This window comes from Diospyros lotus, chromosome 10 (genome assembly GCF_014633365.1).
Source record: "Diospyros lotus cultivar Yz01 chromosome 10, ASM1463336v1, whole genome shotgun sequence".
Taxonomy (NCBI): domain Eukaryota; kingdom Viridiplantae; phylum Streptophyta; class Magnoliopsida; order Ericales; family Ebenaceae; genus Diospyros; species Diospyros lotus.
The window spans coordinates 22,936,896-22,964,479 of NC_068347.1; the positions used below are offsets into that span (position 1 = coordinate 22,936,896).

Sequence of the window (27,584 nt, forward strand, 5' to 3'; positions counted from 1 at the left end):
AATTTATTTCTTCATAAATTATCAATTATTTTTAAATATATTTTATGTTAGAAAAATATTTCTTGTACACTGACGGTCACATCTTGGGTTACACCTAGGTGTACAAATGAGTAAAATACTCTCACAAAAATTGCAAATTTACTTCCCTTGTCATTGGTTGTCTCATTTCTCATCTTCTTCTTACGATCACCCACTACAATCTCCGATTGTCACCTTCCTCTCATTATCTTTGCCTCCCCCATCTTGCCTGGTGTCGACTGTCGTCTCCTTTCGCTTTGCGCTGACTGTCGGGGATCCTCCCTCTTTGTGATGAATGGCGCTAAGCGAGGCGACGTAGCGATTGACGTGAGGCGAAGACGGCGATTGTCGATTGTAGTGGGTGGCTATGGAAAGAAAGGTAAAGAGAAAAGAGATGAGGCAACTAAGGGCAAAGAGAAGCAAATTTACAATTTTTGTAAGAATATTTTGATCATTTTGTATGTCTGGATACAACCCAAAGTATAGGACTAAGTGTACAAGTAGTATGGTCATTTATGTTATATCAATACATATTAGTAATTAGTAATATCATTGATTCCTCGTTAAATAAAAAAAAAAACTTTTAACACAAAACTATACAATATATAAACTTGTAAGATCACATTTTCCAAACCTAAAATTATTTTGAAGAAAGGTGTGATATTTTCTGTAATAAAATTATAAAAAAGAAAAGTAATGGCATAATGTTCAAACATCTGTTTGGATTAATTGCATATGGAGCCTGAGCTCTTGCCTTTTCAACGTTTGATTTATCATTTTTTGAAATTTATAAACACACCCCCAACTAAAAACAAAATCTTAAACTCAAGATACGGACCACATAAACCCAAATTAAAAAACCATCATAAACAAAAGTCAATTAATTTGACAGTAATAAACAAGCTTTTGATAAGTCGAGTTCAAACTCAATAAATTCTTAATAAGGCCAAACTCGAACATAATTTTGAGATCGAATCGAGGTCAAGTTGAGTGAGATATTAATGTTAATATGTTTATTCTTGTATCAAACATATGTGGTATCGGTGTTTGTACCACAAAATCAATCATTTTTTTTTACCATTTTAAAATTTAGTTTTAGCATCTATTTCTCAAAATATTTTTATTTTTGTAACTTGAAAGTTCAAAATTGGTAGTTGGACTGTATCGGCTCAATCTTGGCCTTCGGCCCACGGCCCAATTGACCAATCTCAACCTTTGGCCTTGTTTTGGCCCACGGCCTAATCTCGGCCCGCGACCTTATCGCCAGCCCTTAGCCCAACCTCGGTCAAGGCTAGATCCTGGCTCTGTATCAGCCTGCAACATCATTACAACCGCATACTAGATGTTCTTGCGCTTACTCAAGATTTCATTCTCATTAATGACAGATTTCATCCTTATTAATGGAGATCTCATCCACATTAATGAGGGTCCTATCGACACCATACTATTATCTGGGAACTTTTATTAGTATCGGATATTCAATCCCATCATCCTGAAAGCACACAACACATGCACGCAAGAAACCTCTCATCTTATATATAACCCAGCTCTTTTTAGAGCCAATGTATGTTTTCTTTCTAATCTACCCACATTCTGTCATTTCATTCATTATTTACTTGAGCGTCAGAGAATTTGCAGGTGCCAACTGTCCCCCTCACAAATCAATTGCCCAAGCCCCGTACTTTGCCGTTGCAAGCCTATCTCTGGTTACCTTTTTTTTTTTTTGGCCAAAAATGAACATTTGACACCCATTGTGGGCGCCAGACGTTTTTTTTCTAGCCTACCCATACTCTGTCATTTTATTCCTCTACTTATTTGAGCGTTGGAGTGTTTGTAAGTGCCAATTGTTCTCTTAACGGATCAATTGTTGTAGCCCATTCCTTGCCGTTGCAAGCCTACCTCTGATCACCTCTTTTTGACCAGGAAAGAACAGTAGTTTTTTTTATCTTTGGTTAAACTCTATATCTTACTATATATTATGTAAATGTGAGGACTTGAAAGTTCAAAAAGAAGGCTTAGAGCAACTCCAACGGGAGTTGCCATTCGGGGTGCCATTCGCGTAACTGCCGAAATGGCACCACGAAATACAAAATGCCCACTCCAACGGGAGTGGCATATGAAGTTGTAAAATGGCAACTTCCCTACTCTGGTCCCATTTTTACAACTCTTGGAGAGAAAATATATATATATACATATTTACCTAAAACAAGGGTGAGTCAAAGCAAAAGAGAATCAGAGGCAGAATGCAAAGGCAAGCAGCGGTGAGCGATAAGAATTACGAGGGCGAGCAACACTTACTTGAAATAGAGGCGAGACAAAGCAAGAGAGAATCAGAGGCAAAAGGAGAAGGCGAGCAGCGCGAGAAAAAAATGATGACAAGGAGCGCTGAGCGAGAAGAACTGCAAGGGCGAGAAATGCTGAGTGAGAAGAACTGCGAGGGTGAGCAGCGAGCCGTGAGCAGGAGCAAGAGAGGGCGGGTGGGGCAAGCCGCACAGAGAATAAGAAGGTTCTGGAGTGAAGCTACTATGAAGGTATGTTATATATATATATATTAATTAATTATAAATATTTAATAAGAGGAAGAAGAAGGTTTTGGAGTGAAGTCGTATGTTATATATATTAATCAATTATAAATGTTTAATAGGAGGTGTTTGGGGAGTTGCAGAAACGATTTTATAGTTAATTGTTAGAATTATATATATTAATTATAGTTAATTGTTATGTTTTATTTTAGTTAATTAATTAATAATTATATATATAAATATTTTTATTTTAGTTAATTGCTAGAATTTAAATTAATTGTTAGAATTTATTTTAATTTATTATTTTATGCTCATTCTTTAAATTAATTATATTTTTTGATTTTTTTTAGATGGATTCTCAATTTGACGGTTCTTTCAATGATTTGCTTATGAGTAACACTGATTTATATGATGATATTATGCAGCCCAATCCCGCAGTATTGGCGCCAGTACAAGATGAAGCCATTCCAAGAGTGAGAAAATCGCAAAGGACAAAGAACTTCTCTCAAGAAGAAGATAAATTAATTGTGTTTGCGTGGCTTAATACGAGTAAAGATGCAATTACTAGGAATGAACAACAAGGTAGTGCTTTCTGATATAGAATATTGAAATACGTAGAACTTCATGGAGGCAATTAAGAAGAACGTTCGCAAGCTTCTATTAAAAGTTGTTGGACTGATATAAATACAAAATGTGCCAAATTTGTCGATTTTTATAGTTAAATTGAAAGACTGCGACAAAGTGGACATACCGAGCAAAATAATGTAATGATTGAGTTTTTTTAGATAAACACTACTATGATTTAATATTTGAACTATTGATTAAATGATTTCATATGTTTTTCAGGTTGATGAAACAAAAGAAATGTTTGCTAAGATCATTGGAGGACCATTTCAATACGAGCATTGTTGGAATATCTTAAAAATGGAGTGAAAATGAACTGATAATCTTGTAACGTCCTGAATTTTTGTAAATCTTGAAAAATAAATAATAGTTGGTTGAGGAATATTTGAAAATTTTGGAAAAAATATTTATTTATGGTGTTTTGAGGAAATGAAAAATTAAGGTAATTAATTATTTCACTTGGAAGTAATTATGGAGATATTGAAAATTGGAGCAAAAGTCACCTTAAAAATAAAATGGAGGGTAATATGAAGCAAGGAGTGGCTGGACCAAGTGGCTGAAGTGCTCGTGTGCACATGGGGGGCGGGGGATCAAACCCCTGCTTGCGCAAAAGAAAGGCTGGGAATAAGCCAGGCGCCAAATGGCACCGTTTCGAGCGCCATGAGCCGCCCAGCGGCCTTCCTGGCCGTGCCAGGTGGCAGCCTAGGCTGCCTTCTGCGTTGCTTTCCATTTTTTTGACCGCCACAGCCTTAATTTTCTTCACATTTTGATGCAATTGCCCTAGGAACTTGGGAAGAATATCAATGATATTGTCCAAATAGTGGACTACCCAATTATGCTATGAAATGATGTAAATTAAGAAAGTGCTCAGTGAAGAATGGTATAAATAGAGAGTCTGGGAGGGCAATTGAAGGCAGGAAAGTGAACGTCAATTTGAGGAGAAGCAGAGCAGTAAGGTATGCTCAATTTTAAAGCTATTCTATTGTTAGTCAATTGATGAATTGATTAGTAAGGTGGTGTATTTGATTAAGCTAAAGTATATTTTAATTAGTTAATTTAATTATTAGTTAGTTAATTAAATTAATTAGTAAGGGACAATGTCTAAGTCGGTTAATTAGTTAATAACTTTGTGTTAATAACTTTGTGGATTTAGTAGTTAATAAATTTAATTATGGGTTGACCTTGCTTTGAAAATATTTTGTTAAGGGAATTGAGTGCGTCAACGGTATGAATTACCAGGCGACACGTATCTCGAGGTAAGGGTTTAATATGCTCTGTGCGTAAATTACTTTTGTCATGGATTGCATAAGATGTTAAGAGAGTGCTTAGACATGAGACTGTGGATTTCTGACCATGGGAGTCTCGAGATAGGGTTTTGGAGGAAACCACTAGGGGCCACCTAGAGCCTGAGATAGGTGCGGTGGACGCACTTGCATGCATGTTGCACTTCATATTTATCTATGATGTCATGCTTAATAATTTATTGTATTGCATATTACCTTTACTGAGTCATAGGACTCACCCCCCTTTCATTCCCACTAACCACACAGATAGTTCAGGGTCCGGTAAAAGGAATACAATGTATGCCGAAGACCAGCTAAATAATGAGAATAGCAACCCATGATGGGAATGCGACCTAGTAACTCGTGTCTGTCATGTAATTATTTTGTGGCTGTGTTGAACGTTGTTTGTATTTCCCAGTTGGACTTGTTACTTTTAATGAGTACTTTGTGTGAGTAAATTATGTTATACCCTAATTGCAGTTTATTGATTTGCTTATAAGGCATAGATTAGATTCGAGACTCGAGTGTCCTTCTGCTGCAAATGAGTCTTAGACCTCGAGTTCTCGATGGCCGGAGGCGGCGAAGCTTGGACCCCACCTAGGACGCTCATGTCATTTTATCCCCCCGTTGTTAGGGCATAGCCAGCCTCCGGAGCGGGACCTATTGACGTAACCTTGGGTTACGATGACACTCGGTAGTGGGGACGGGGCGTCACAAATCTCACCAGCAATAAGAGAGCAAAAACCATTCAATTGGTAGTACTGCTGAAACAAATCATGTTGAATCTTGTTATTCAACTCCATATTTAGGGGATGACATTGAACCATCGTCTACTCCTAACCTCAATAGGCCATTGGGTAGAAAATCTTCGAAGAAACAACTTAAAAACAAAGAGAAGCAAACTGGGGCTGAAAATATACTAAATCATCACCACTGAAATCAAAGAATGAAAGTGGAATGACAAAAAGCGGAGCGGCATGAGAAAATGTTTGCTCAACAAGAGATATTATTGGAGCAATATCGTAAACAGTTATAAATTGAAAAAATGCAATTAGAAGTTCAAAAAAAGAATGTAGAAGTTGAAGAAAAGAATAATGAATGGCAAAACTGAAATGAAGATCATGAAAACTGGCACTACTAGTATGGACCCAATTTCTGCAGCATATTGGAATAACTTGAAGATGGAGATTATGAAAAAACGATGTTTTACTTTTTAGTTATTATTTATTATGTTGTTATTATTCATGAAAAATTATGTATTAAGTTTGATTGTTATGAAAGTACTTGTGAAATTGACTAAAAAATCTTGAAATTGAAATTAGAGTTTGATTGGTATGAAAGTACTTGTGAAATTGAAATACAACTTGAAATTGAAAATGGAATTGAAAATACAACTTAAAATTGAAATTGGAATTGAAAATATAACTTGAAATTGAAATTGGAATTGAAAATACAACTTGAAATTAAAATTGAGAAAATTATTATTCGCCATGGCGTTCCCACAAATGCTCAATAAGATCTGATTGTAGTTGAGAATGAGTTGCATTGTTCCTAATCTGATAATGTGTTTGCATGAAGTATTCCAATTCTGGTGTATACGCATGTGACACTTCTACAAGCGGATTTGCATCACTTTTATCAAAGTCATTGTTACTAATATCTCTTTCATCCTCAATAACCGTGTTATGCATTATTATGCACCCTTTCATAATATCTACAAGTGTTTTTTCATCCCAAAAGCGTACTGATCCAAGCACAATTGCAAAACGGGCTTGAAGTACCCCAAATGCCCGTTCTACATCTTTTCTTGCCGACTCTTGTGCTTTTGTAAAATATTTTTTCTTCAAACCTTGTGGGCAAGGAATTATTTTTACAAATGTCGACTAATTTGGATAAATACCATCAACTAGATAATATCCCATTGTATACTCATAGACATTAATTGTATAGTTTACTGGATGAACATGACCATTTGCTAATAATGCAAAAACATGGGACTTATCTAGAACATTTATGTTATTCAGCGAACCAAGAAGCCTAAATAATGCATGCCATATCCAAAGATCTTGAGAAACCACAATTTCCAAAATGATTGTTGGTTCATGACAATGACCAGTATACATACTTTGCCATGCGATCGGACAATTTTTTCATTTTCAATACATACAATCAATACTCTCTAACATGCCGGGAAAGTCACGTTGTTTCCCTATCTGTAGCAATCAAGTAATGTCGCTATTGTTTGGTGGTCTCAAGTAATGGTCATCAAACACTACAATAACAGCTTTTACAAATCTTTTTAGACTAAGTATGACAGTGCTTTATCCAATTTTGATGTATTCATTTATAGAATCTGTCGGTGTTTCATAAGCAAGAATTCTGTAAGCAACTATTATCTTCTGAAGGGATGACAAACCAAGAACTCCAACGACATCTGTTGTTTGGATGAAGTATGGATCGTGTTGTTCAACCTTATTTGCAATTTGGAGAAAAAAATGACGACTCATTTGGAATCTCCTTCAAAAAAACCCTTCATATACACAAATGGTAGCAAAATAGTCGTGGTATAGTTTTTTATGACCTTCAACTCTACCATGATTAATTGTTCTATGGCCTGGAACAGAACTACGATGTCTTCTTACTTATCCACGACTAGACTTTTCTAACATTCTAGTTGAATCATATAACGTATCTAATTGATCATCATTTTTTCCCTCAATATTGAAGATCCTTCCTAAAATATTAGGATAACGATTCATATCGATGGATTAATGAAAATACGAGAAAGATTATCATATTTATAGATGAATTTGAAACTTTTAAATTTTTATTTTGACAATTAAATTTTAAAATTTTGAATTCGATAGTTGAATTTTGAAATTTGAATTTCAGTAATCAAAATTTAAAATTTGAATTTTTAATTATAATTATTAATAAAAAATATTAAAATAACATCCCAATTTGCAATCTATCCTTAGAGTGATGTAGAATTTAGAAGTACTATAATATTATTTAAAATTATAAAATAATAATTTAACAGTCCAAAATAACACCGTGGGCGGTGACTTTTAAGTTTTTCACAGAACTTAAGGGGTCTAACTGTATTTAACGCAATTTATATTTTTATCATTATCACGATGCAAGGCGGAGACCACGCGCTAGGCTGCGCGATTTATATTTTTATTATGAATATAATTGAAAGTGATTTTATTCATATTAAAGATAAATAAATAAATAACTAAAATGGGTGGAGAAAGTAAGCGCTGGGCAGCCAACCACTGGACACGCAAGCCCTTCGGGCATCCCGGGCAGCTCCGAGAAGCACTCTCTCTCTCTACACCTAAAGCGACAATCATAAATTGTTTAGCCCTTCGAAGACTCCCCCCAGCCTCGGTTCGGAACCGAACTTAAGGCTCGGACCCAGGCTCGGGCAATAAAAGCGACCCCAAAGAAATGATAATAATGCAGTAAAAGAAGAGAGATAGAGAGAGAGAGAGAGAGAGTTTTAGACAGAGAGAGAGAGAGTGAGGGATGGGTCAGATCGTGAAGAGGAAGAAGAAAGGCAGACCATCAAAGGCAGATCTCGCACGGCGGGCCTCCGAGGGGGAGCCTCCCGGAGCGGCGGCGTCTGAGAAGGACGTGCGGCGGAGCCTCCGCCGGCGGAATGTCAGGTACATCTTTGACTTCGACGACTTCGACGACTTGGACGAGGAGGAGGAGGAAGAGGTGGAGGACGAAAGGAGGCGGCAGAAGAAGTTGAAGCTGCTGCTGAAGCTCCAGGGGAAGGAAGGCGGTGCTGAGTCGGAGCCGAGTCGGACTCGGCGCGTGGACCACGCGCCTCCTGCTTCTCCCTCCTCTTCGGACTCCGGCGAGAAGCCTCCAAAGAAAAGGAAAATCGACGGCGGCGATGCAATCGACGCCGATGCCGATGAAAATGATGTTAAGAACGGAGAGGTACGAATATGATTGGTTTGAAATTTGAATCTATGTTATAACCGTGAAGCGTATGTGCTGCTGAGAGAGAGATTGAGGCGTGTGGAGTTGGAACACTGTGAGGTTGAGGTCATTACAGAGAGAAGGGGGAGAGAGAGAGAGAAAAGGAGAGAGTGTCCAGCTCAGCTGAACTCACTGAGATTTTTCTAATTGGTCCTGACTTCTATAATACTCTCTTTCTCTCTCTTTCTCTCTCGCAATGCGGGAGATTGATAACGGTCGGGTCAACTGTCAAAGACAAACCCCACAGAATCTGATCACACTCGCAACTTTCTCTCTCTGGCACGCAATACCCAGTCTTTCTCTCTCTTCTCTCTCTGTTTGTCTGCCCTCATCTGTCTCTGTCTTTGTCTCTATCTTTATCAATTTTTTCGAGTTCGTATTTTTAATATTCCGGTTTGCTTGATTCTGACAGATTAGAGGGACAAAGTCAGGATCGAAGGGAGCCGACTCTGTTCCAGGTTTGGTTCGTGCAATTGTGGTCTACACTTTTAGTCCTCTTCTACAACGTGTAGTTTGATTTGGGTTGGTGGGTTTTCCATTTCATCTTAATCAGGGACACCATCAGAACCTCCGCTGGGGCTTCCTCTACATGATAAGAAGACATTGGAGTTGATCCTCGACAAACTTCAAAAGTAGGGACTTTGGGAGGAGAAAAGCTTCTCTCATTTCATTCAAGAATTTCTTATTTTGAAGCTAAGGGCTTCTCTGATTTCAATTTCGGTTCAATGTGTCAGGAAAGATACCTATGGCGTGTATGCAGAACCGGTTGACCCCGAAGAGGTACTCGTAATCTCTTTTAATGATAGTGAGTCCTAAAGAAACTCATCTTCTGGATTATAGTTTTTGATGTGTTCTTCTCCTGTAGCTTCCTGATTATCACGATGTCATTGAGCATCCCATGGATTTTGCCACAGTGAGGAAGAAGTTAGGAAATGGATCGTATTCTACTCTTGAACAGTTTGAGGTGTGTAGCTACAATTCTTACATATTTTAGTTTTTTTTTTTTTTTTTGGTGTCAGCATGATTTTACGGTCTGGGGCATTGGCTTATTCAGACCTTGTTTATTTTGCTTATCAAGTCGCTTGAATGATTTTTGGTTTTTCGGTGGGTGCGAATGTTCTTGGTGCCAAATGGCAGACCATGTTAACCGAACTCTGAGTTGATCCCTACGGGTCATGCTGTTCTTTTCCTGGATAAGTTTTATGGTAAGCATGCTTTGTGAAGATATAATTATGGACTCTAGATTGTGGCTGACCCTGTCCACCTAGTGTAACTTTCTTTTGCGTTAAGAAAAAAATGTTTCACTCTACTATTTTGGTTCTGCAGTTCGTGAATACTTAGACTAACACTGGGACTAGAAACTCATATCATTCAGTTAAGGTTATTGGAGAACATAAAACTCTACTACAAAGTTACAAACCGCTGTTTCAAGTAATTAGGGACAACACCTTCTTATATTTTCTAACATGTCCATTGTGTTTGTTTAGGAGCCTCAGTTTGCAACTTTACCCTGCAAACAGCTGCTTAAGAATAAATTTTGTGTTAGATCAGTAAACTATGTGCACAACTTGCTTATTCAATAAATCTCTTATGCCTGCAGCGTATGTTGCATACCACATAGATTCCATCTTTGCTCTAGGGAAAAATAACTTCTCCAGATATGACTAAGGTGGATTTTTTAGTGCAGTGACTGTGTTGGTTCAATTTGTGCATGTATCGGATACATTGATCTCTCTATCCTTTTATAAGGAGATAGGGAGACTAGGAGTTTAGTTGCTCATGCAAAAACATACCTAGAAGCGTATTGGGAGTTGCTGGACAGATTTGCAGTGACCAGGTGTATCCTCCAACACAAGAGGTGTGTACAAGGTTAGTTTTGATGGCATGCTACTTGGCCAGCAGTTAAGGATCAGAATTGGAATCGATAGACTTTAAAGGAGATGTAATTGCTGCAAAATCCATGAGTAAAAACTGTGAACTCAGGGCCAGATCCATGGAAATGCTTGCTACCATTAGTAAAAATCACCTTGCTCAAGATGTGGTTTTATCTAATGGTTTTTGGAAGGTGATTGTCTAGCCTTATTACAATGCTGCTAGAAATGACTAAGGACCTTGGAAGGACACATAATTGAGTTGGTAAAGCCATTGTTAACTTGTTTCAAGTCTTCTAATATACTGCATGTCAAAAATTGGCGACCCTAGTGCACTAGGTTCCCTGCTTTCCAAGGGTTGGGGGAGGGTTGTATTTCTACACAACATTTCTTTTTTTGTTTTTTCTTTCTGTTTTTTTACAAGAAGACTTTTTCAATTTGAACCTGTGACCTTCCAATCACAAAGAATATTCTTATTGTTGCTACTGAAGCTCAACTTCATGTCAAAATGGGGTAAAATTTCTACTTATTCTCCTGCCAGGCTTGTGCTCTCTTTAGAGTCAAAACAGATTTGGGTGGAAATTCTCCCCCCCTCTCTCCCCCCATTCATTGAACCCCTTGTTTGTGTAGATTCTTCTAATCAATAAATTGATGATTTTCTGTAAAAAAGAAAAGAAAAGAATATAAATGTCCTTTTTGGACAAAAAAAAGAAAAAAATTGAACCAACAGTTTTGGTGTGTAATCACTGTTGCTGAGTTGACTGCTCTTTCTTTTCATATAAGCTCCATTTTTGCATGATCCATTATGAGGGGAGAACACAACAATTTATACAGTTAACCCGACTCTGGCTGGAATCTGAATACTCAATATCTCGACAAGTATTGCTAGCGTTAATGGTAGATGGAAGGACAAAGGAAAGCTAGCAAGATGCATTAAGGTGGGAAGGAGAATACAGTAACTTATCAACTCTTATCCCACTGTGGGGTCAATACATGAATTCTAGTTTGCCAATCATTTCTATGTATAGCCTTATCTGTAGTAAGGAGAATCATAACAATATATTCATATATATATATATCCATTGGAAATATGCTCATGGATACAGCTGAATGTCAAAATAAGTATGTGTAATCAGAGATTGGTGGAATGTAGGGTTACATTGAGCTGTGTGAATAGAATTAAGTAGTATTTGGGTCTGTATCCACTTAAGTAGTCTGAAAATAATGCCAATGCTATTCCATGTGATTCTTGCTGTTGGTCTACTGTTTCAATCTTTTTCCTCTTAATATAAAATATACTTGACTATACATCAGGATTGATGTGTGACTGAAGTTCTGTGCTCTGTTACATGAAGAGAGGGAACCTTCTTAAATTAACATGATAAATTTGGATGGCGGTATATGCTTGTGGAAGGATGTCATGTTTTTTTTTTTTTTTTGTCCTTGTGCATGTTAAAAAGTATTTGATGCATATATACACATTCCAGTAATACTAGAAATTGATGTGAGATAGTGATTCCCTTGGAAATCCAAGTCAATAGTACGGAAACTGATTGCCGTGATGTAAAGGCAATGTATGATTTTTTACTATGAAGTTTGTTGGCAGTGAGAATCTATAGAATTAAGGTTTTGGATCCTTTTGGGGCCTGACCACTTTCCAGATTTGTGGCTGCAGAATGGTGGGATCCCTGAACTTTGCTTCATAATTGTTAGCTCCTTAGAATGCCTAAATATAAGGTAATCTGGGTGCAAAACATAATCAGCAATGGGTTCCATTGTTTTGCAGTCCTTGATCTAGGATCTTTGCCTGCAATTATGGGAGCTTCTCTTTTTGCTCATTCCTTATAATGATGTATTCTTAACCATTTTCTTAGATCTTCTGGCTTGGTACCCCCTGGGAGAATGATTCTTCAGCTAAATAATATGGTAATTGTATGCATTTTGTCATCAGTCAATACCAGAGAGATTGAAAGGTAGAATTTCATGGTTTCATGATAGGAAATCTAGAATGGAATGAGAATTTTGAAAGTAATAATAACGTCCCGTGTGGTTTGGATGTACAAAAAATCTCAAATTGTAAAAGTGGGCTTCGTTTGTTTTTTTTCTTCTCAATCATTCAAAGGTCAGTCTGTTGCAGAAAGTTGAGACTTGAAGTTTATATTACTCTTGTATACCACCATTTGTTACATCGCGTCATTGGAATTTATAACTTTAAATGGATAGATGCTGTTGCATCCAAAACATAGGCTGGTCTTCCCAGGAATTGTGTCATCAAATGATGCAACTGGTTTGTCTCTTAAGTTTCCTATTTCTTAATTGTTTTCACATTCATTAATGTTTGCATGCGCTTACATTTTCTTCTCATGCTTATTTGTTTCTTTCTGCTGAAAGTTGTGGGCAGCAAATTTTACATTCTTTGGCAGTTAGTATACTGAGTTATCTTACTATCTTATCATTGTGTGGCATACTTGATGTAAGGAGTCCCATTTTTTGTTTGAATAAGTGCATGTGATGGTTTTTTATTTTCCTTTATACTGAATTTTGGTGTTGAGTAACACAATTATTTGAAATTCAACTTTGCTAACTTAAATAATTTATCTCCAAAGATGGAAAACATTACATTTGTTTTGTACTGGTTTGTAAAGTTTGTTGTCCTTTTTTGATCACAGAGTGATGTTATCCTAATTTGCACAAATGCAATGCAATACAACGCGCCAGATACCATATACCATAAGCAGGTAGAGGCTTGTTTTTGGGGGGGTTCTTTTTCATCTCTCTTTCTGTTTGGTTTTTTTATTTTGATCATTTGGTGTGTCAATAACTTAATCTTATATTACTCCTTTGGAAAGGCACGCTCCATCCAGGAGCTGGCAAAAAAGAAATTTCAGAGGTTAAGGGTTGACACTGAGCCTTATGAGAAAGAGCTTAAGACAGATCAGAAAATAAGATCCAGCTCCTATGGTAAGAAGCAAATAAAGAAGCCAATGAACCGGGTAACACAGGAACCTGTTGGCTCTGATTTCTCTTCAGGTGCAGCACTTGCTACAGCTGCAGAATTCCAGAGTGCTTCAAATGCTACCCATATTGGTGGTTTGGAGAGGCTTACGAATGTGGATGGACCCATAGAGGGGAATACTTCCCAGATTGATAACAATTTAGATAAGCCTGAAGATTTACAAGGTATGACATGGAAACTAAGTTTTATAATATTAGATATCTTTACTGAAGGCACGATTTGGAATTACTCTATTAGTGATAATTGTAATAAACACATGCTAAGATCAGATTATCATTTGATGCATTTTGAGCATTTTATTAATGTTTTTCCTCAGAAAAAAACAAAAAGGAATGAAATGGATTGCAATCAACTTGGTTCATTTCTGCTTGTATTTCATCTTTAGATATCTTGAGAGTTCTTTTACCTGATATTGATTTTGTTGTTATGATCTCATTGCTTGATCTGCTTCACTATTTCAGGTAGGGGTCTTCTATCTAGATTTGGGAGAAAACCTTTTTTGCATGATGAGAATCGACGTGCAACTTACAACAATTCCGATCAACCCGTGGTTGGATCGGAGTCGATATTTACAACCTTTGAGGGTGAAATCAAGCAGTTGGTTACTGTACGTGACATAGAAACTACTGTCTCCTATTGGTTATTTGTTTTCATACTTACTTTTCATTTTCCTGAGCAGGTTGGGCTTCATTCAGACCATTCCTATGCCCGGAGTCTGGCTCGTTTTGCTGCGACACTTGGACCCGTTGCCTGGAAGGTTGCCTCCAGAAGGATTGAACAGGCACTACCTCCAGGGTTTAAATTTGGCCGTGGTTGGGTTGGAGATTATGAGCCACTTCCAACACCAATTTTAGTGCTTGAGAACTGTTCCCAAAAAGAACCTGCTTTTCTAACCAAGTCATCCCATACTTCTGATGTAAGAAAGGATGACAAAAGTACAAAGGCCCCAGGTCCTGTCCAAGAGCATAATAGTTTCCCTGCTTTAGAAGGTAATTCATCTTTGTTTGATGCTGCCGTAACCAAATCAACTGTCACTGCTACTGCCAGCAACCCGGTTCCTGCTAAGGAGCAGTCTGTTCGGAGGACTATTTTGGAAGGGAAACAGCCTTTTTTTGGTTCTGGTGGAAGCAAACCTACTATGGCTGGAAGCCCAAATTATCAGCAACAAAGCCCACGATCCAGGAATAATGGACCAGAGAGAAAAGTTGTAAAGCAAGTTGAATTGAACTATCTTCCAACCTCAACTAATCAAAATATGAATAATTTGGTTGCGGAGAAGCAGATTCCAAATGGTCTGGACGTGCCAGCTTCAAGGTCAATGGAGACTGTTTCAAGGAACAGGAAGATTGTTCAATCTTCATCTTTTAAGCATCCAGAGAATAAAGGACTTGTTGCTGGGGGATTGCCGAATGGAAAAGTTACAAGTAATAATTTGGACAGAAATAGGATGGTTGTTTCATCATCTGATACTAACCAGTTGGCAACACCAGCAACTTATTTTCCCCACGGGCAGGAACAGGGTCTAAGCGATCCTGTCCATTTGATGAGAATGATGGCTGAAAATGCTCAGAAGCAGCAGAAATCTTCGAATAATTCTCCGGTTGGTAGCCCATCAGTTATTCCAACATCAGGTCCATCCTCAAGAAGAGATGATTCTAACAATGCTGCTGCAGCTGCTGCCCGAGCATGGATGTCAATTGGGGCTGGAGGGTCTAAAGTAACCTCAGAAAATATGAGCACACACGCAAATCAGATATCTGCTGATTCACTATACAATCCAGCTAGGGATCTCCAGCCACAAGTGTCACGATTCCGTGGTGATTTTCCTCCTGCTGGGATGCATTTTCAGCCCGCAAAGAACAGCTTTCCGCTTCAGCCTTTTGGGGCACCGCCTGTTAGAATGGAGTTCCAAAACAGACCAGTGCTTTTTCCACAGATAGTAACAGCTGATTTGTCCAGGTTCCAGGTGCAGCCTCCTTGGCAAGGCCCGAGTTCGAAAAGGCAGCCCAAAGAGAAACAGGAATCACATCCTCCAGACTTGAATATAGGTTTCCAGTCGTCTGGGTCCCCGGTGAGACAGTCTTCAGGCGTCCTCGTGGACTCTCAGCAGCCGGACCTAGCCCTGCAACTTTGATGCAGCACAATTGTGTTTTTGGTTGGGCCGGAAGAAGAAAACACCAAGCATTGTGACATGGTATTGTCAGATGACGTCAAAGAGGAATGTAAGTACTCCTTGCCCCCAGCCAGTAGTTGCATCCCAATATTCATGGCTTCTTTACAGTCTGTTTGGATGATCGCCTGATAGGAAAGAGTTTCACAGCAGCTGGATCCAATCCTTCTATATATTGATCGATCAAGTTGAAGTCTTTAACTGGGGGTTTTCCATTTGAAAGGTTGCCCGGATCAGTTTGATAAGAAGGTAACATACCTAAGATGGGATTCTCTCTCTGATTATTCAGTAAAATCAGAAGGGAAAAGATAGTTTTAGATTGGCTACTACTGTTATCTGCCTTGATTGAGGATTACTGACTTGTAGTAGCACACATATCCAGTAGGTTGCTATATAAGAATTGCCCGAGTTGAAAGTTGATTAGTGCCACCATGATTGTAGCAATGTTTAAAGGTCCATATTCCCAGTGAATTAATTGCTGGAACCCTGTTAATTCCTTGTATATTTATGATGGGCGGGTTAAGGAGTATTTGAAGTTTTGTTGCCTTTTTTTAATGCATCATGTGTAATTAATTAATTGCATTGATCACATATAACGTTTTCTGCCTCTCATTCCGCACCATTCACCGGTTATTACTGGTATTAAATGCCTCTTGCCTCTTGTTCTTGTGTTGTTTTTCCGTCTTTCAGCTGTGATGAGAATTCCAACCGAACAGCGTTGTATAGGCCCAAATCAAAGAGGACTTTTTATGTGAAAGCTGTGTTGTTGTTTTGAGTTCTAAAAACAGAATTGTATGCAAAAAGAACTTGTCACGGCCCATGGGGCGAGCCTCAGCCTGCCTTTGTGTGCTAAGACGACACACACACTTGTTGCATGCATAGTCATTTGGTAGTGTCGTTTGTTACTGCATATTTCCTATGGGGCCGGCCAGGTAGCCATGTGTTCAGTTGCAGGTGGTTGTGGAGACCGAACAACCCTATCCATCCCTACTTTAATTCTGTCACTTTTAGGGCTGTCCCTACTTGAAACGTTTGCTTTCTTCGCTTAATTACACCTTTTATATAGTGTAGAGGTATGTCATTCGATAGAAAACGAAAATGTGAAAATAGATATTTTTTTAAAAAAATAAGCATAAATAAGGTTCGAAATAAGAATAGGAAATGTTTCAGAAATGGGAGAATAACTTCTATGAGGTATTTCCGTGTAATATATGTGTAGAGCGTGGTTATGAAGTAGCGTGTATGAAAATAGATATGAAAAATGAAAATAGACATGAAAAACGCTTTTGATATGAAATGTAATTGGAAAAGTGACAATTTTTTTGAAAAAGGTAAAGTATAAATTAAAAAAAATATGAGAATTTTTTTATAAATATAATTTTTAATATAAAAAATAATTCAAACATAATACAAATAAATATTTATAATTATTAATAGTCATTATATTTTTTTTATAAAAAAATATCAATTAATAATATTATTATTGTAATTAATTTGAAAGTGTACAAGAGGGAACAATAAGTAAATTAAATTTAAAAATTAAAAATAACATAAATAAGGAATATTATTTAACATATATACATACATATCATCATTTTCTTTTTCTTTTTCAATCGTCTATACATACATATATATTATATCATTTATGGGTCTTTCTTCAAAAAAATCCTCTCTTTTTCTCTTGATTGCCTCTGCATGTTCCTTTTATTTTCCAGCAAACAACAACCGCTTCTTGTCACTTTGTCTCTTGTCACTGCAACTTTTTTTCGTTTAGGGGGTGTGCAAATTGCAATTAGTTATAATCGAATTGAATTGTCCAAAAATTATTAATCGAATCGAACTGAATTGTCTCTAATAACCGAACCGAACAGACCGATAATCCTAGTATAACCGAACTAACCAAAACTGAAATAACCAAACAATAAAATGTAATAATCGAACCGAACTGACAATAGACAGAAAATTTCCATCCCCAATCAAAATCGATAATCCTAGTATAACCAAACATAAAACCAAAACGATTTTTCAGTCCCCAATCAGAATTTCCAAAACAAATGAACAAAAATCAGAAATATCTAGAGTTTCCCAATCGGAATTTTCCAGAACAAGAATCACTGAATAATAAATAGTGTACCTTTGAGTCTTTGACACAAAAGTTGAGGTCGTCGGGGATCTTGTAGCGATTGGGAAGAAAAAGGGCTTGGTCAACGAGCTTCGAAGTGCATGTCGTTGTCGCCGTCGCCGATTGCCCCTCCGCCACTTCGACAGCCGCCACTGCTAGCACCGCCGCCATGGCCCAGATCTTGGAATAGCCCTCGCCGATTGTCCAAGCACAAGGAAAAGAAAAAAACGAAGGCGAGGGATGGTAGGGTAAGAGTTAGGGTTCGATTCGATCGGGTGTGGGTTAGGGTTCGATTCGAATGAAGGCGTGGGTTAGGGTTCGATTCGATCGCCTGTGAGAGTGAGAGAGAGAGAGAGAAAGAGAAGGGGGGTGCGGTTATGCCTCAGCACACGAACTCACAAGCAAGGGTGGGGGGAAATAACGAGAGAGAGAGGGGAGGAGTGTGAGTTTCTGTGTCGGTCGTGTGGGTTTCGTGTTTGGGGGGGTGAACTCACACGGTTAGTTCGATTAACCGAATAACCAAAAATTAAATTATTGCAAACCGAATTGGAACCGTTTCATAAAAAAAATCAAACCGAATTAACTGAATTAAATTATTTTATCAAAAAAATCAAATCGAACCGAACTGACTAATTTGGTCGATTCGGCTCGATTAATTCAGTTTAACCGAATCGCTGCTCACCCCTAGCTGCCGTACACCCCTCCCTCTGTTGCTGTTGCCACAAGGTTTGACGACCGAGAGGGATTTTGTGAACTTTGTCACTGGAAACACATTTTTGGCCATTTTATGTAATTTGTGAAACGGTTCCAAAATATTTTGTAAATTACATAAATGGCTTAAAAAAAGTTTTGGGCCGTTTTTTCCATTTTTGAAACGAAAAATGGTTTGAAAACATTGAAACGACGTCTCCAAACTGTTTTGGTGTTTCAGAGGGTATGGGTATCAACACACATAAATATCATACAATTTTTCCATTATTTGTTTCCTGGGGAGGATCAGATTGAATCTTCTTTGAAAACCATAGGCATGTATTATAACAAAATTCATATTGAACATTCATTTACGAACAATAAACAAAACATTGATGTTACAAAGATATTTGCCTCTCTGAAAAATTAAAAGAGACGAATTCTGGCGTATGTTTATTGTATTCGGAAGATTTTGGGGGTGGGTCTATAGAAATAGAAATATAAATAGAATTGAGAGTTTAAACCCTATATAACGATAGATGTCAATTAAATTTATATATATATATATATATATATAGTATTTGTTAACCAATATATAGATTAAAAAAAATAAAATATAAAAAATATTTTATACTTTTGTCATTTTTAATATGTTTATTAAACTTATCTAATAATTCTTGAAAAAGAAATACTTTTTATCTGAGTTTTTTAAGATATACTTATCTCTCCCGTCTTAAGTCTTAAGATAAGCATATGTTGATCGTTTAGTATATTTCAAAAAATTTAACAAATAATTTGATAAAAAATTTGAAATATTTTTCAACGTGTTATCTTGATGATTCTATATTTTGGTCTAAAAAATATTTCAACATTCTCTAACGGATTTTAATAAACGCTAAGAACCATCATCAAATTAAACCCTAGAGCCAATCAGTGAAGCACCATTAATTAATTTTTAAGTAAGATCGTTGTAGTAATCAAAACCCTTACTAATAAAAGAAGGCAGTATATTTGTATACTGGAATGGCTTGGTTTTCTGATTCCAATTGAATTGAGTTTTCCTTCATATAAACACGGCGGCATTCACCGATACACCACCATACAACCAAGAATTGAATCAATATTATTGCCATCGCCATTGCCATTTTCATTCTGGGCTCAAGCTCCTGTCTTTTCGGGGAAAGCCGGCACAAGGGGAATCCGGAGGCTCTGCTTCCCCTTCTTCTTGAATCTCCGGCGACGGCCATCCTTCTCGCTCCTCCACACGCACACATCTCCATTGCAGACCAGTTGGGCGGGCCTCGAAGACGAAGAAGACTCAGACTCAGAGAAGCAGCTCAAGAAACTCAGAAACAAGGCCATTTCGGCGGCTACACACCAAGATGCTAAGAGGAGGAAATGCTTCTGCCCCCTGCCAAATGGGTTCTTTTCTCTATATGTACATGTAGAGAGAGAGAGAGAGAGGGAGAGAAGGCATTGAATGGTCCAAGCCTCCGTCTCGGTGGCCATTATTGACTTTGTTATCCGTGTGTTGTTGGAGAGAGCCAGCGCCACACGCTGTCTGTTTGGTTTGGGGCCAGTTGTCATTTTCTGGTGGATTCCTGTGCTGTTTCCACTTTGCTTCAATTCAACTGCTTTAATATTCTCATTTTTGTCATGCGTTCACAGAGAATTGTTGAATTTTGTGTATAAAAGATTTATTAAAAAGGTTGATACGTTTGCAATTACGTCATTTCAATATTTATTTCTCAACTCATAATTAGTAATGAAATATATATTAGATGATGTTTGGGAGTCACCAAAAAAAACACTAATCTGCTGTGCTGAGGACATTTGAGAGACCTTAATTATTAGGTAGAAGATTGTCCCCAGACCTCTATCCCTAGCACTACCAGGGCCTCTCCTCCAATTCTAATACGACTCTGTCGGTCATAATTGTGGAGATAACTTGAAAAATGAAAATTTATAACCAGCTCAACTCAAAGGGGTGTGACGATGACAAAAGAATTATTCTCATCTTTGAAAATTATACTTAGCAGCACATTATGTGAATTATAGGTTAATAACTCACCCGCCTATTGTATTAGTATTAGTAGTCTCCAGGGCATAAGTCAAACGATCCGATAAGTGATATGTTAGTATTAGTTCTGTAGATCATGAGTTTGATTATCGTCCTACGCAATAAGGTAAAACCTCACATCTGTGATTTATCTTTTTTGCTATAATCGATAATACGAATATCAAAAGTTATATAAAGACGGTCATTCTAAACATTAATATTAGTATTACTATATTACTTATTCTTAATTTATTCTTATCGCTTAGTTCATGAGAATGTATTTGTGAGGGGCAATTCAATAATATTAAATATATAAAGACAACATAAGAATTTATTAAATTATTGTGCAAACGTCATCTTACCCAACCCAAACAACATAATTTTTTTATAAGAATAAGATGATTATTAAATTATTATGCATAGAGGGTACAAAATTGTTTAAGCATACCGTTTGCGTTCAAAGGAGAAGATAAGAGTTCAAGTTGAATTTTATTTTATTATGATGGTGAGACCATTAATAAGTTAATTTAATAATGGGGCCAAAGAGAGGAAGCTTTGAATGAATTCACACAATAGGTCATAATGGGGCCATACCTAACTAATTCACCCAATTCATATTGAACAGTTAATACTAGTTGGCCTACCACATTGATTTCTATGCACCAATGGCAATAAAATACCAACCAATCTCATCCGAAAGCAAGACCCACCCACTACATAATATATATATATATATATATGATGAAACGCTACTCAAATATCACCCCCATCATCTCTTTCATGTTTAAGTTCGGTTTATTTTAAATTTATAATTTATTATTTTTTTAATAAAAAAAAAAAGCAACCACCCTCGTACTAATAGTCTTTATTTTTTGTATTTCGATGAACATTGTATTTTAATATTTCATAGTTTAAATATAACGTTAAAAAATAACTCATTTAGGCAGAGGGAATTGTTTGGGGGAACAAAAAAATACCCCACAGAGCTTAAGAACCACCCGAAATAGTGGGTATTATCACATGAAATGTCTATAAAAAATGGCAAGACGCACATATGATATGAATTTACCCAAATGCATATATTAATGTTACAAGTTAGCCTTTTATGACTTGTGACAGGTCACATTCAAATTGAGACAACCACCTATTTGCCAAAAACAGTAGAGAAAAGAACAAGCAAACCTCTTCCAAGCTTCTAAAACTAACAGTCTCATGTACTGAAGACACCTAAACGTACCCATGAACTGCTTTTTCTCAACTGTAAAGAAATTTGTGCAAAATTCAAATGCTTTGTTAGCAGATGAACAATGGAACGGAGCAAGTGCAGAAAGCATTACCAATTTACAAGGTAAATGGTCGAAAGTTAAATCTGTGAGTTAGGGCCATAAGGATTTCTAACTTCACTCACCCCGAGGAGTTCAATTGGGATTTGGGAGCAATACATAAACACCTGTGCGTTCATATGTACACACACATTGGAGGCATAAACAGAAATGGTGCTCAAACAAACCTTACTGTCAGTTCAATCTCATTCAAACCGACTTGAAAAAAAAAGAAAGAAGAGAGAAAGAAAACACCTATATAAACATTCACCACTTGAAATCATGATTGCTCAACAATTCAAATTAGGAAGGGGTAATTGTCGCAAAGGTGCAATATAGAAAGAAACCATAATACGAGGTAGTAGATGATTACGAATTTACATATTTCAGCATATGCTTCCATGAAGTCTTATTTACATAATTTCCTTGACTGCAGTCAGACTGAGCCAAATGTGTTCTCCCCACTGTAAGTCATGTAAAGGAACCCATCTTCATCTTTGTTTTCGTCATAAATTGCCGACATCATGGCAGCTGCAATACAACAAATACAAGTGAACACAAGTAAACGAAGGCATATGGACGCAAGAAAATGAATATAAAAAATGCATCCACTAAATTCAGCAGCCCGTCTCAGTAAGATAGACAGAACAACAGTAATTTTCTCACCAGTGGGCGGCAAAATGTTCTTAACAAAGATAAATATAGCCTTCTCAGCGCCAAGCTTTATCCTCTTCCGGACAACATAGACAAACTGTCCAACAGTCAAATCAGCAGGAACCAGATATCTGCATGAATTATGGTGATAAGAGTATTATGGCAAACAAAACTCAGCTATAAAATTCTGCATGCATCATTTGAAATGCGTGACAATAATCATGTCAAGACTCACGACAAAAAATAAGGTAGAAGTAATGTTTCAAACCCCCATTAATACAAGTGGTCATCTTTCAAGTGTGGGATGCAAGATGAATACTGATATTTTCACCTTGTCAATTGAATATATTCTCAAGGAAAGAAAGAAGAATATGGAATCGCAAGCCAAAAGGAGAAAGTAATTTTTTGCATCAACTAAAGATCAAATATAGGAAAAAGTAATCTTTAGTGAGACTCATATTAATTATTGGATGAATCAACTAACTTCTTCTTGTCAATATCAGGGATATCGCTTCTTTCAGCCTTCTCCACAATAACCTATTTAAAAGAAAATGAGGGGCAAAAAATCAATACATAGTTTACATCCATAACATCCTAGGGAAAAAAATATTCCAGATGAAGAAAGTACAATCATGTATACCGGAATTCTATCTGGGTATTTCTCCCTGATACGGGCAGCTTCTGCCTGTCTCCTTTCTGGAATTTAGACAAAGCAAAATAATATAACAAGGGACATAAAGAAGTTTAAAAAAAAAAAAAAAACCTCTTTCTCATGTTCTTTTTTAACCTTCAAATCAACATACTAAATTGGTCATACATATATCCTAAATATCCACACAAGTTATTGAGGCTGACTATATTGCCTGAAAGCTTGTCGGTGTGTGGGTGTGTATGTGTGTGTGTGTGTGTGAGAGAGAGAGAGAGAGAGAGAGAGAGAGAGAGAGAGAGAGCATTAAGGGGCTTGCAGTACAAGACACTCCCCACTTGGTGAGGGCTGGGGGAGAGTTGTCTTTGTACATGGCCTTACCCTTGTTAAACAAGGGGACAGTTTTTCAACTTGAACCACCCCTGACCTTCTAGTCATAGTTACAAAGAACTAACCTTATTGTTGCTACCAAAACATTACGATAATTTTCCAAATAACTGACAATTTCATGCAAACATTCTTCTATTCAAAGTAAAAGGAAAATTCATGCAAACATTCTTCTATTCAAAGTAAAAGGAAAATTCATGCAAACATTCTTCTATTCAAAGTAAAAGAAAAATTCATGCAATCAACATCTTAACTCAAGCTATGAAATGAAACAAATGTAATTCTTCTACTACGAGACAGTTAGAACTTCAATTCAAATGGCACAAAAATTATCCTACATACTAAGATAGAAAACAAATGGGCTATTAAAACCAACAAGAACACAAATGCCTGTTCTTTGTTCAAGTGCCATGCTACTAACCTCAGTGGAAGTTTGGTATTTGCATAAGAATATTTCAATTCTTTGTTTTGAACTATTTTTCATTGTATTATTTTTCTGTTGAGTGCAAGCTCAATGCATTCAAGGATAATTTTAGTGTAATTACCATTTGTTCCTTAGGCTTGTTTGGGAGAGATTTAGTAATAGATGGAATGAAAATCAGTGAACTGTCATGTCCTTGTTTAGGAGAGTAAGGGATGGAAGGTAATGGAAAATCTCCCTGCTTGTTTGAGAGAGCAATGGAAATGGATGGAATCGAAGTATATTAATCATCAAATAACAATTATACCATTTTCACGAAAAGATAAAGTGTTAAAGGGTAAATTTGACCTTTCAAAAAACTATTGAAGTTAATGTTGTAAAAACACGAAGTCATCCATTTTCTCCCAATTTGGAGGAGGCAAAAAGTAGGCCTTTGGATGGAAATGGATTGAAAAACTTTCTGTCCACTTGCATTCCATTCAAACTAATGTGTCTCCCAAATAGGAGAATGCACATCCATCCAATTCCATTCCATATCCCTCTCCCAAAAGCACTGTTAGGCTCTCTCCAATGGGATAGCTATTTTGCTCGCCAAGCAAAATATAGCGAGCCAAACGCAAATTTTTGCCTCCAACGCTACTCGCCATTGCCAAAATCACTCACCAAAAATTTGGCGAAACACAAAACCATCACCAGATGCGGCGATTGAAATCTGCCAAACCATCCTCGCCATCTCTCCCCCACAACGACCATCAATGCTGGAAAAGGCCTGACCAGACGTAGCGAAGACAAAATTGGTTAGAGAAGAGAAGTTGCAAATGCGACAGCCAGTATATCCGGAGAAGACAGCCAAAGAAGACAAGTTGTAGGCGCAACAGAAGACAAAATTAGGGCAACGACCATCAGACCTGGCAACGGCGGCATCTTTAGCGAGGAGCAGATCAAGCATTGAGTTTGTGATTTTGGGAAATTTTTTATTTATTTTTATATTGGACGACTAATATTGTGTATTTGATTATTGATTTTGTATATGTGTGTATTTGATTATTGATTTTGTGTATGAGAGCATCTGATTAATTTATGTATTTGATTATTAATTTGTGTATTTAATTATTAATTTTGTGTATGTTTGTATTTGATTATTTTGTGTATTTAAAAATTATAAGTTTATTAATAAATAAAATAAGGAGAGAGGAGAATATGGAGTTTAGTTGGAACAAGCACAGTTTTCGAGACAAAAGGGAGTTAATTGTTTATAATATAATAAGAGGCAGAATAGGGAGCGATAGCCTTAGGGAACAGACATCCAAGAGATATTTAATTACATTTAAAACACAAAATAGAAAGGAAAATAGAACTAGTTCTCAAGTAAATGAAACTCAAAACAAATAAATAAGTAGCACACTATAATTACACCGACAAACAAACCAGGCACAAATGGAAGTTATTAAATTGCGGATCAATTGCACAAGAGAATAATATAATAGAGATGAAGAAAATGGCGTACTATCTACGGACATGATGGATGAACAAGACACTACCAAAAAGCCCGATCAAACAAACTATCTTCGTCTAATACAAGTTCACAAGTCTATATCGCATTCAACCGTAAATCCACTTCAGATCAGACACTTCCTCTTCACAAAAACCCCGAATCACCATAAAAATGAGTCGATCAACAAAAATTAAGTAACAGAAACACCAACCCATCAAAGTAAGGCACCAAACAATTAACAATTGTAAAGGCTGTACAAGAATCAGCGTCCAATTCATACACCTCTATACATACTCGACTAATCAAATCACAGTCCCTAATCGCGAAACTTGGGGTTCATCAAACCAGATCACAGATGCCAAAACTTAGAGAGAGAGAGAGAGAGAGAGACCGAGGGGGTGTTCCAACTTGAAGGAGCTCTTGGCCATGGCGTCGATTGAGTGAAAAGGAATCGGAGACGGGAAAAAATAGGGTTTTCTTGCCCTCGTCTAGAGCAGAACAAAAGGCCAGAGGTGGAAACAACGTGGGCGGCTTTCCCATTATATATTTGTCCCTTTATGAAAATAAAATCATTTTAATTAATTCCTCAAAAGAAAAGTCATTTTAATTCCATTAAAATTTACAATTTGCAACACTTACTTCTTTTATAATTTTATTTTTGATCTCATTTTTAGTTAAAAAAACTATACTTCTTAAATAATTATACAAAATTCTATTATTATAAATTAATTAAAAATAAAAAAGAAAATACACTTTCTATTTAGATAAATTACATTATTTTCGGTTTCAAAATAATTTTATTGATTGATAAAATGTTATAAAACATGATATATTTATAATTAATTAATAAAAAATAATATTAAAAATCATAACTGATGATGATGATGGTATCATCAATCATGTGATATCTTTTTATTAAAAGAGACTAAGAAGACTATGTATCATTTATCTCCTTGACTTAACATCTCCTTCAATAAGGATGCGACACATAACTGGTGGTATCGTTATCAATCGTGACTCCAAATATTACTCTTAATAATAAAATTATTTTAGAACTAAAAACAATGCAGTCTATCTAAAAATAATAGGTATTTATTGAAGCCTAATCATTAACGTAATATTACCCAAAATAAAAATATCAAACTTACACTTAAATAGAGAAAAGTTGAGGCAATTGATGATTTCATAAAATAAAAAAAAGGGTGAAAAAATCTAACTACTAGCCCTAGTTAGTTCCTAAACCCAAACAGAAATTCAGTTTATCTCTAAAAGATGTGTAAAAACTAATCAGTCCGTAACTTAAGCAAAATCTAATTTCTCTTTAAATTACAAAAACAAATCAATTTTTGTTTTATCTTTGAACTGTGGAAGCAATATAATCTTCAAATAATTGATTTTTTCAATAAATACGATTTTTCATTGAATTTTCAAATACACAATTCTTTAATTTTTTATGAAAAGAATGTAATTTTATGAAATTTAGGTCTTTTTTTTAATATTTTAGGTCTTTTATGAAATTTAAGTTTTTTTTGAATATTTTTAGGTCTTTATGAAATTTAGGTATTTTTTATTATTTCTAGATATTTTATGAAAATTTTAGGTCTTTTATGAAATTTAGGTATTTTTTTTATTATTTTTAGGATTTTTTAAGTTTTTTTTTATTATTTTTTATTTTCTTTCATATCATGGACCAAATGTAAAACTTTTTAATTGTTGACGGATCAAATGTTATATTTATGTATCAAGGCTAATCTTATGTGTCTTGTTAATGTGTGTGTTTTTTTTATGTGACGTGACATCTTATATGACGTAGATAATGACTCCGTTTATTTTCAATTATAATAAATATTTAATAATTTTTAATAATTAATATACTGAATCTTGTCGTTCTACACTTTAAAGATTAAACGTTTTATTTTGTAATTGTTAAGAGACTATCGTATGTAGTAAACATTTATGTCCTTAGTGTTTGGATCAAATGGCAAAGGAAGAATGCGTTGGAGTGTTATTCTCTGGGCCTTCAGGTTCCGTGTTTGAGCTTTGATCAGGAAAGGAAAAAATGCCCAGCAGTCCGGGCGACCTTGAATGTTGAAAGATTACCACACTGCCCTCACATTTGCGGAGAAAGGTTAAGCGTCGAACTAGTTGCTGGGTTCCCTGATTTACATCTCCTGTTGATATCGTAGGGCCAAGCAGCAAGGGACGCTCATGATGGTGCGTTAACTAAAAACATTTATAATATTATATAAAGCATACACTAAGTTTTAGGATTATGAAGTCTCAACAAA

General features: G+C 36.3%; 2 protein-coding genes across 3 annotated transcripts; one reads left to right on the plus strand and one right to left on the minus strand.

Moving 5' to 3' along the window:
• The first annotated feature begins 7,848 nt into the window (after positions 1-7,848).
• On the plus strand, positions 7,849-16,055 carry LOC127811658 (uncharacterized). The gene is made up of 9 exons (XM_052351721.1): positions 7,849-8,401; positions 8,856-8,901; positions 8,997-9,075; positions 9,178-9,223; positions 9,309-9,407; positions 12,984-13,052; positions 13,164-13,494; positions 13,792-13,937; positions 14,010-16,055. Exons 1-9 carry the CDS (start codon positions 7,979-7,981, stop codon positions 15,462-15,464), a joined length of 2,694 nt encoding a protein of 897 aa, XP_052207681.1. The 5' UTR covers positions 7,849-7,978; the 3' UTR covers positions 15,465-16,055.
• A 5,881-nt stretch (positions 16,056-21,936) lies between these two features.
• On the minus strand, positions 21,937-25,827 carry LOC127812057 (autophagy-related protein 8C-like). Of its 2 annotated transcripts, XM_052352355.1 has the most exons (6): positions 25,688-25,809; positions 24,465-24,570; positions 22,988-23,043; positions 22,832-22,884; positions 22,360-22,478; positions 21,937-22,224 (listed from the first exon to the last, which is right to left on the minus strand). In XM_052352355.1, exons 2-6 carry the CDS (start codon positions 24,532-24,534, stop codon positions 22,130-22,132), a joined length of 393 nt encoding a protein of 130 aa, XP_052208315.1. In that variant the 5' UTR covers positions 24,535-24,570; positions 25,688-25,809; the 3' UTR covers positions 21,937-22,129. The 2 variants fall into 2 exon arrangements, with proteins under 2 accessions (XP_052208315.1, XP_052208316.1); XM_052352356.1 differs by lacking the exon at positions 24,465-24,570 and having other exon boundaries at positions 25,688-25,827.
• Positions 25,828-27,584: the final 1,757 nt, after the last annotated feature.